The sequence below is a fragment of the Pararge aegeria genome, chromosome 12 (assembly GCF_905163445.1).
Source record: "Pararge aegeria chromosome 12, ilParAegt1.1, whole genome shotgun sequence".
NCBI classification, from domain to species: domain Eukaryota; kingdom Metazoa; phylum Arthropoda; class Insecta; order Lepidoptera; family Nymphalidae; genus Pararge; species Pararge aegeria.
The window spans coordinates 17,487,658-17,498,502 of NC_053191.1; the positions used below are offsets into that span (position 1 = coordinate 17,487,658).

The following is a 10,845-nucleotide window of genomic DNA, read 5'->3' on the forward strand; positions in this document are numbered from 1 at the left end:
CATCTGGAGGGTCAGAGGGTATCTCTATGCACGCCACTGATTACAGAGTAGTTACAAATAGAGTATCTATGTAAAATATTGAATATTTAATATTTCACAAACTATCATGTTTTAAAAAAAGTTTTAGAGCAAAAGTTGTTACTTTGAATGTAAGCAATTCCAGGCCGAGAGCTTTCTGGTATTTTTATCTAACCCTGTATATCTGATGTGACACGCCATATTGGTTTTTCTTTCGGGATTCAGGGTCTTGTTGGCTGGGTAAATATTGAGCAAAGGCCCAACTGCGCGCAAATATTTCACCATTTGCAGAATTCTCCATTGGAATATAATTAAATTACTTCAATTATGTAAAAAAATTCGATATCTAATTCCTATTTAAACTCTCAATACTTTCTGCGTCCACCGTCGATTTCTGATATTAGTCGATTACGCCATCTTTATTTATTATAAAAACATTACCCCCCTTTTGGTGCGGGCGGGTGCACGGTAATCGGTTATTAACTCGTTTGCATTAAAACGATTTTGGATTTGTATTCGCAATCGCAATAATTTACTCGGAATCGGATTGGTCCTTTTTCTTCCTCTTGCCCTTCGGGTGCACTTTGTACATGTGTTTTCGCAAGTCCTTCAGCTTGAGGTACTTGCACGGGCACTGCTTGCACAGGAACTTGAAGTCCTCCGGGTTGCCATGGTTACGCATCGCGTGCCGATCCCGGATCGCCTCCGAGATGAACGAGCGGTGGCAGGTCGGGCACTCAAACGGCTTCGAGGTGCTATGGGACTGGAAAACAGACACGAGGTTCATTCAAAAAATTCAAAATTTAAAATTCATTTATTTCAAGTAAGCCCACTTTATTAGCAATTTTGAAACGTCAAGTCAGACTGTTTATAGTGACTCTAACATCGTTTCGGAAGGCAGATTCCACCGAGAGGAGCCGGCAAGAAACTCAGCAGATTGCTCTTTGGCAATATCATTTTACAGTTTACAATGAAATGTTAGTTTTTTATATGGTAACTAGCTGTTGCCCGCGACTTCGTCTGCGTTTGATTTTGTTTTCTAATGTGGCATTCAATTTAGTTGTAGTTTAAAAAAAAATTTAAGTATTCAGTAGCTATAAGCCTTAAATGAGGGGTTTGCTGCTGTCCGCTGAGGAGTTCTATCCTCTATCTCCAACCGCATTCATCAGATCTACACAAAGTTTGGGCAAAATTTAACACATATTATAACCTCTATAGTACAAAAATAATTATTTAAATCGGTTATAATTTGTCGGAGTTATGGTGTATCCCCTCTCCCAAAGGAACCGAGCTTAATGTCGGGATAAAAAGTATTCTATATTACTTCTAACACTTTCAAGAATATGTGTACAAAGTTTAATGAGTATCGGTTAAGTAGTTTTTGCGTGAAAGCGTAACAAACAAACTTACATTGACATTTATAATATTAGTAGGGATAATTGACAGACCAAGCAGATGGCCCACCTGAAGTGGAAAACCATCGCCTATAAACAGAGCAAAACTTCACAGGGCATGCAAGGAGCACGTCCTGCAACATGCTACCCTGTGACCATCTATTTGAAGCGTAGCGTGGATGCATGATCTTGCTTATAACCCGCGCCAATAAAGATAGAGATATAATGGGCGACCTATATCGCGCTATCTCCTTCACACAACATTCGCGCGCCCGCAAGTTTTTTTTAAACGCAAGTTTCAACAGATAAACAACCGCAAAACCGGTAGAACCGCGACCATTTTGTAATCTATTGAGTGATATTTCTATTTGACGGTTTTTAGATGTACTTTAATGTTTAAATTTTTGTATTGTTTTTTGGTAATTGCAATTTCTTGTCTTCAATGTATATTCCTATCGTTTAAGTAAACTGGAAGAGGTCACTTTTAGTGATAAGGTCGCATTTTACCTATATTTTTTTAAATGTATATTCTTAATTTATCCTATACTACGCAATAAAGATGTTTAAATATATAAAAAAAACATGTTAGTCTCTTGAAAAATAATATATGTTCGCTTATCTCGGGTTGGAACTCCTGACAGACACTTTATTTTGTTACTAAATTAAAACATTACATCTTTTTATAGTATTTTGAACAAATTAAATAAACATTATTTATTTAATCATAATCATTACATTCACTCGTGTTAAAACCGGTAATATAGCCAAATTGACCTGTGAGTACAAACATACATCTGCAGTGAAATCATAATTTCATCAAAAGTGAAAGTGTTTACCGTCCGACGAAGTGAGCACGGGTCCGCTAGTATGCAATAGTATGCTCTAATTTAAACAAGTATTGAGTAAAAATTAAACAAGAAAATAGATTTTTTTAAATGTGAAACATCTATTACAGGCCGTGACGACGCATCGCCACGCTATATGATGCATTATATGTACTATACGTAGTCGAGTTGACGCTAATTAAAAAAAAAAAATGTATTTAATAAAAATGCATATTTATGTAATAAACAGTAATTATTTTATGGAAAATAAATTGTGATACTTTATCTTTTACACTATGCCATATCTGATTCCCGTCGTAATTTGTTCTTTCATGCACATACATTTCGGTGTTTCACATCTGCGAGGGTCTTTTTCTTTTTAGGTATTTTAACGAATAAAATATACATAATAACTATACGAACAATCACGCCTTTCACAACAGAACGCAGGCATGTCGGTAGTACTTCACCTGACGAGCTCAGTTACTACAACCTGTACTACTACCGGAGGCTATAGCCGTTTTGACCGCACCGAAGATACTCACGACTTTCAAATGTCTCTTCAGACTGGAATTGGTGCCGAAGCTTGTGTTGCAGATCTCGCACAAGTACGGTCGCTCGTTGCGATGTGTCCTCTCGTGTACCTGTGGAGTGTAGTCAGCTACATATTCATCACGTGGCTAAGAGACCATTTTTTAGTTCATGAAACGACGGCCGAGTGGCGCAGTGGGCACCGACCCCGCTTTCTGAGTCCAAGGCCGTGGGTTCGATTCCCACAACTGGAAAATGTTTGTGTGATGAACATGAATGTTTTTCAGTGTCTGGATGTTTATCTGTATATTATAAGTATTTATGTGTATTATATTCATTAAAAAAAATATTCATCAGCTATCTCGGTAAACATAACACAAGCTACGCTTACTTTGGGGCTAGATGGCGATGTGTGTGTATCGTCGTAGTAGTATATATTATTATTTTTTAGTTTCATTGATGGCTGAACCCTCGTGGATTTTCGTCGGATATGGCCCGACTAGTTATGAACCCATTGAGAGCTCTTAATCATGGGCTTGAATGAACAAATGATAGTTCAGCCATCTATTAAACAATAAAAATAACGTTTTCATGCTCCTAGGTGGGATATATATATTTTTTTGATGCAAAGAGTATATAAACACATACATTTTTTTAAATTTTCTATTAAATATTTTTGTTAATTGTTCTCTTTGTATTGTCATGTAACTCCTACGGTTAATATTTTAAATTTCTAACACACAGTAATTTGGTTAAATATAAATCCCAACTTTCTAACATACATCAAACAATACACCAAAGAATGTTGGGAAAAATTTGGTAAAAATAAAACCTGCAACAACGTTACCTGTAAACTGTAGGACTCGAAGAACCCTTTCCCGCAGTACGTACACCGGAATGTCGCTCCACGCAATGCCCGCTCGTGTGTTTTCGAATGCACGTTCAGCAGCATCGCGGAGCCGAACTTCTTGGGGCATTGCGGACACGCGTGTGTTTTCTCCTGTAAGTTTCATCACTTTATAGTTAAAATACTCATATTTAATAATTAAAACCGAACTGTGGGAGTTTTGTTTAAGATGTGTTGATTTCGATTCATTTAGTCCAACTTTAGCACAGTTTATAACATTCTTTCATAAATAAATAATTCGTCAGAAATTAGACGCGATGTTCTGGCAAATATAATGGATGTTTGTGGCCAGTAAAGCTTGTTTTTTTTAAAAGCGAAAATTATCTGTTCCTCTTATGATTTAAGAATAAACAATAATCACTCGGCTAATGAAATTTTACTAATTCTATGCAAGGTATGAATTACTCATTACCAGAGTCCATATTTTCAACTGCCGGGTCGTTCGCTGTAGAAATGTTACTAGCGTGGGATTACACCTATAAGTTTTACTTACGTAAGTCACTTACGGGAAATTTTTATTTACTAGTGTATACAACTTTGTAAGCTAGTTACAGTGACTTGCATAAGCGTGACCAACTTACTGGTGCAATCCCAGCCTTATAAAGTCAAAGTGAAATTCAAATATTTCTTTATTCAAATAGGCACATAGATGGCACTTTTGATGCGTACATTACATATAAGATATGACATAGGAGTGAGTTGATGGCTATAAATAAATTCGTCAACTTAACTCGTTATATTTACCAAGAGTCACGATTCTTGGCCAGCGAGTGTGGTTTCACTCAATCAGTTCATGATTACGCCAGCTGTTACAATGGTAGGAAGTTCCGTAAGCGAGTTGGTATGGGAGATCACGTTTTCAACTTTCGCGTAGTCACTGTAGAAATGCTACCACACTTACGGCGGGTGCTTGACACTTAGGACAGATGTCATACTGGTAGACAGAGTGGCAAGCGAGTTGCTATGGGAATCCACCTTTTCAACTTTCGTGACGTGTGCTATAGAAGTCTTACTTCACTTACTAAGAGTGTATCGCGATGCTTGGCTAACGAGTGCGTGCGTATGAACGGCTTGAGACAGTTGTCACACTAGTAGCCAGTTTAGCAAGCAAATTGCCATGAGGCTTGCTATTGGAGCTCAAGTTTTCAACTTTCTTGACGTGTGCTGAAGAAGTCTTACTTAACTTACCATGTGTGTGTCGTGATGCTTGGCTAGCGGAGTGCGTGTTTATGAACGGCTTAAGACAGCTTGACAGCTGTCCCAAGCCGTCATACTACAGAGTCATACTGGTAGACAGAGTAGCAAGCGAGTTGCTGTGGGAGTCAAAGTTTTCAATTCGTGGCGTGTTCTGTAGAAATAATATTACACTTACCAAGTGGGTGTCACGATGCTTGGCCAACGAGTGCGGGTGCTTGAACCGCTTGGGGCATCTATCACACTGGTAGCCCGACTCGCAAATATGGGTCGCCATATGAGCCCGAAGAGCCATCCAGCCTAGCATTGTCTTGCCGCAGATTTTGCAGTCGCGCACGCGTGTTGGATGATATCTTTAAAAAATAATGCTATCATAGCCTAGTGGGTAATGCTTCGGCTTTTCTTTCGTGGATACCGAGTTCGAGCCCCGGCACGCACTAATAACTTTTCGGAGTTATGTGTGTTTCTAATTCAAGCAGTTTAAATAGCACTTGCTTCAAACGGTGAAGGAAACCATCGTGAGGAATCTTGCATGCCTGAGAGTTCTCCATAACGTTCTCAACGGCGTGTTAAGTCTACCAATCCGCACTTGGCCAGCATGGTAAACTACGGCCTGAACCCTTATCATTGTAAGAGGACACCTGTGTCCTGGAGTGGGCCGGTAATGGGCCGATCAAAATGTACTGGGGTTCACTTAAGGCCCTTATACTGTCCTGTTGTTTTCCGCACGCGTGTTTGATAGCGTATATATAGATACCTACTAAAAAAAGGTTCCTATATAAAATAATAGGATACGGGCAACCCTTAGAAATCTGCATGATATGAAAAGGGCCCTAATTGATCCAGAATATCGAGGAAAGGCAGGCTTTCAGAAAAATCCTGTCAATCTATCAATCAATACGTCCCAAGTATTCGGAGTGCATTCTAAGTTGGGTGTAAAACAACGATATTTGGAAATATAAAGGCGCAACTCTCGTTGCAGGAAACTGAAGATATACCAAAAAACTGGTGACCCAAATCGTTACTATTGGAGAAACAATTATAATACAGTGTGTAAATGAAAACTGAAATAATACTTCACAGGCTTTAGAGGTACATTATGTTCTGTCTCTGAGTATAGTATTGTTTATTTTTATTTATTTTTTATTATTTATATTTATCAATACTAACCACTAAGTTAGTAAAGAAAATTAAGGAAAAATTGTTACTAACAATCTATGGATGCAAACGTCTGAAATAAATGATTATATATTATTATTATTATATAAGGTACGCGTCGCGTAGTGAAGGTACTATGCGCGTGTCGGTCTTTTATTTTCAACAGAGTTGTCATAAGTAAACTCTTAGAATGTTTTGAGTTCGTTTGTATGAAAAAATAAATAGCATTCCTTTGATTTAATATTTTTACAGGTGATTCCTTCTGAAATTGACTTATGCATCCTTCAATACTATTTAGTAATTCTATTACACGTTGTTTATAATAACAAATAGCAATACCAATCTTTCTCACTTCTATTATCTGCTCTAGTACATTATCTAGCTGGAAACATAGGTTACAGACTCCATTTTTAAATTTTCAACTCACCTCTGTCTATGGTTCTTCAGGCTGGCTTTACCAAGGAACACCTTATCACAATCTCTGCAGTTGAACTTCCTCCCTGGAGCACTGATATCGTTAACTTCATTCATATGCATCCTCTCCAACACTCTTGCTTCTTTCCTCAGCTGCTTTCTCATTTCCTTCTCTTTTTGTAACTCCGTTCGTTTCTCATTGGTTAATCCAAAAGTGTGCCATTTTGTATGGATTAGGAACCTCTTAGGATGATTGAAGTATAGACTGCAGTGTGGACATTCGAAAAACGCGCCTTCGATTGCTGCACCTAAAAGAAAATACATTAAATGCAGTTTCTAAAGGGATTAAAATAAATGAAATTGCATTTAAGCATTATTTGCACTGATAAGTATAACAAAATTAGTTTAGCTTGTTGTTAGATTGTGTATGTATCATTACGGTTATATTTACGGTTTTATCACAAAGTATCCTTAGACATCCCCCTGTACACTACAATATTATTGACTCTAATCTGTTAACAATACGTTAACGTAATGTTTGACGGCCGATTGGCGCAATTTGCAGCGACCCTGCTTTCTGAGCCCAAGGCCGTGGGTTCGATTCCCACAACTGGAAAATATTTGTGTGATGAACATGATAATTTTCAGTGTCTGGGTGTTTATCTGTATTTTGTAAGTATTTATGTACGTATTATTCATAAAAATATTCACCAGTCATTTTAGTATCCATAACACAAGCTACGCTTACTTTGGGGCTAGATGGCGATGTGTGTATTGTCGTAAAAAGTATATTTATTTATATATAATATTGCTGGTGCGCGAGGCATATAAAAGAATTAAAGTATTGTTAAAAAATATGCATCAGAAGCTGTTGACCGCAGCTTTGTACGGGGTTTTTGGATTTCATGAACTATACATTTTCCCGGGATAAAAAGAGCCCTATGTGTTAATCCAGGGTATAATCTATCTCAATTCCAAAATTCTGTGAAACTGGTTCAGTAGTTTTCGCGTGAAAGAGTAACAAACATCATCATCATCATCATCATCATCATCATCATCATCATCCATCCATGCATCGATCCATCCATCGATCCATCCTCACAAACTTTCGCATTTATAATATTAGTAGGATGTGTAGGAGCCATAATGCAGCTTGAGGTACGAAATCACTGGTAGAAAATGAGACACAATGAAGAAACATTATGCTCACTCTATGCATAGATTTAGTTCCATCCAGTTTAATTGGGATACCATAATCAAACATTGGCTGACAGACTTGTTTACTATATGTGTTAATTGAATGTAAATTCTTTTTTTATATGCGATAGACAGAATTTGTTCTTTTATATACATGGTAGTAAATGTTACGTAGAAAATTAAAACAGTTTCCAACAAGCATAGAATTAGAAGTTAACAAATTTTCTGATTCAACCAGATCTTTCATTGATAAACATCTCAAGATATAGCTTAGATAATTTAAAGAATCTTAACTAAGCATGAAATAATTGAATATGTATAAGGTTTTATTAATCAAATTGTATGTATACTTCCAAAATATTCTACCTTTTAACAATCAACACTAAGCCAAATTTTTTATTGCTCCTTTAAAATAATGAAATTACCCAATAATTTAAAATAGGAAGAATTTTATTTAATACTTAACCACTCAAAGAAGTGGGATCAGCACAATAGCAATGCATAATAAAAAAGTTTGGATACAATGTAGCCACCTTATAAGCATTGAAGGAGTTCCTTAAACCTGTGGGGTCCCTTCAATGCACAGATTGAGATGCAAACATATAAAAAAAATATTAATTTACCATTCCTTATGACCTCCTTAGCGACAGTAACACTGGTCTCTGATTCAATTATATCATTACTAGCTGTATCATCACTTTGTACTCCGAAAACATCTCTGTAGAATGGATTCAAATGCTCCATATCAACTATATTTGGTAATACCTCAACTTTCACAACAATAGTATCATCTATTTTATCTTCCTTCTTAAGGTCATTTTCATTGAACAGATCCATTGGTTTAACATCTTCTTCTGATGAAGAGTCTTCACTCTCTGATTTTACATCCTCTTTTATGGTTACTTTATTAGTATTTATTTCTTTCTCACTTTGGTTAGTAGATCCATTATTTATACCATCAGCTTCAGAATCACTTTCGTCATTACTCTGAACTTTTTCATCCATTTCATCATCTTCATTCCCATTATCATCTTCTAATTCATTGCTAGTGTTTGCATTAGATTCATCACTTTTGTCACCATTTGAAATATTATCAATACTTGAATCACCTTCACATGTTGTATTACTACCAGTACCTGTTGTGTTAATATCGCTTTTGTTTAAGCTATCATTTTCTGTATCTTTTGTTTCAGATCTGTCTTTTTGTTCATTCGGTTGAGGTTCTGCTGATTTACTTGAATAAGAGTTTGATTGACTTTTTCTAGAGTTTGATGAATGTGATAGTATATTTTCAATCATTTTAACAGTGTTCTCCAAACTCCGGCGCCTGGAATCTTGGTCTTTATAAAACCTTAACTCTGAGTTAATAGGCTGATAGTTGGTAGTTAACTTTTCTGGCTGTGGCTTTGGTACACTTTTTTCTAAATTTTGTGGGCTTGGATTGTCATTCTTAAACATTCTTAGGTCTGAGCTAACTTTTGTGGAATCAGTGGTTAAACTAGCTTCTGTTTGAGGAATTTTAGGTATAGCATCATCATTGTTTTGTGCCCTTGACTTAGTTTCAGTAGCAAACCTATGGTCTGTAGTAGTACTCGAGTAATTAGTGTTCAGATTTTCAGGTTTTGGAGTTTTAGACAATATGGCTTCTAAATTTTGTGACCTGGCCTCTTTGTCTTTATAATATCTGAGGTCTGAATTGACACTCGGAAAAGATGTATTTAAGTTTTCAGTCAGTGGCTTACTGAGAATCCTTTCTAAATTTGAAGATATTCGATCCTGATCCTTATACATTCTTAAGTCTGCGGTCATACTTGAGTAATTGGTACTCAAGTTATTGGGTTGTTGAAACTTAGGCAACATTTCATTACTCTGGGGCCTTATCTCTTGATCCTTGTAAAATCTGTGATCTGCACTTATATTCTGATAGTTACTGTTCAAGTTACTATGTTTAAAAGATTTTGATAAATCTAACTCACTTTCTCCATATCTATTTTCCACACCCAATTGAGGCTTTACACTGTTAGCATAGTCAAAATAAGGATGTTTGTCTTTTGAGCGTTGTAGCTGCACACTTAAATCATTATTTACATTGCCACTAGTGTCATCATGTTTTTGGGGGATCAGAGATTTTGTTGTGGCTGTTTCTAAGTATGGTCGTGTGAAATTATGCATTTTGTGTTTATTGCTTAAATCAATCTGCTCAGAGTAGTGCGGACTAGGTGCTACACGCTCCTTAGCAATATTTGGGTCAAGGAACTGACGAACATCATCTGATTTAGGTTTAGCACTCAAATCTAAATTGTAATCAGCATATGGTCGATAACTAGGATTTAAGTTGTAGTGATAGTTGACATCCATGCCCATCTGTTTGTGAAATGCCTTTGTGTGCACTTGAGGTACGTTTAACATACTCTTGGCGAAACTCTGTTCGCTGACATCAGGTTTGCTGTATTGCGGAAAACCCAGCATGGAATGCTCGCTTTGCATGTTCAAGTTCATAGGCAACATGTTGTTTTGCCAGCTCTCGTGAATTGAACTTTGTGGAAGTGTATTTTGTTGAAAACCAACATGGTGAAAATTTTGAAATGGGCTCAAACCTGCGTTCATATTTAACCCGTAGGTAGGATAATCCGGTAAATTGAAGTGCGGGTTTGCCATCTGAGGCGACTGTTGTGGTAATTTCGCTAAATTATTTATGTTATTCCCAATATTCATCCTTCCACTCATAGAGGTCATGTTTGATTGCGGATTCACGTTTACTGGCACATCATTCGGCCCGAAAGGGCCCGTGTTATGTAACATAATTAAAAACACTCACATAAGCGGATTAATCATCTTAAAATATATAGGACGAGTTAAAAATTACAATATAAACACCTCTTACGAGAGCCATTTTGACATTTTAAGACGATTACTTTGATAATCAACGCCTGTCGAAAAATATAAACCGATCAGACAAAAGAGTATCAAATTAGCACCCATTATTGTCTATGGGCGTTACTCCATCTCGCTCTACAGTCCTGTAGAGCGAGATGACGCAATCGCTTGCTCACTTTTTGACCTTAAAATTTATAGTTACCTCTTTTTCTTACTCAGCAGAGATTAGAAAGAGAAATATGGTGCAGTAATGTACGACCAATTACAAGTTTCCGCGTAAATTGTGTAGGTTATAATTTCATAGACAAAGCTCAAACTGAGACATCTGAGC

The 10,845-nt window shown here is 36.7% G+C and overlaps 1 protein-coding gene across 1 annotated transcript; it reads right to left on the reverse strand.

The window, feature by feature from the left end:
• Positions 1 to 84: 84 nt before the first annotated feature.
• LOC120628266 lies at positions 85 to 10,535 on the reverse strand. The gene is made up of 6 exons (XM_039896551.1): positions 8,261 to 10,535; positions 6,454 to 6,748; positions 5,047 to 5,221; positions 3,615 to 3,767; positions 2,782 to 2,880; positions 85 to 781 (listed from the first exon to the last, which is right to left on the reverse strand). The coding sequence occupies exons 1-6, from the start codon at positions 10,437 to 10,439 to the stop codon at positions 551 to 553; spliced, it is 3,132 nt and encodes a 1,043-aa protein (XP_039752485.1). The 5' UTR covers positions 10,440 to 10,535; the 3' UTR covers positions 85 to 550.
• Between the last annotated feature and the right edge of the window lie 310 nt (positions 10,536 to 10,845).

Excerpts from the sequence above, each read along its gene's own strand:
- LOC120628266 (XM_039896551.1), bottom strand. The coding sequence starts at position 10,439 with ATGTTACATAACACGGGCCCTTTCGGGCCGAATGATGTGCCAGTAAAC. Across the intron at positions 2,881-3,614 it reads TCGAGTCCTACAGTTTACAG|GTACACGAGAGGACACATCG; the intron begins GTAACGTTGTTG and ends TACACTCCACAG. Across the intron at positions 782-2,781 it reads TGAAGAGACATTTGAAAGTC|TCCCATAGCACCTCGAAGCC; the intron begins GTGAGTATCTTC and ends TCTGTTTTCCAG.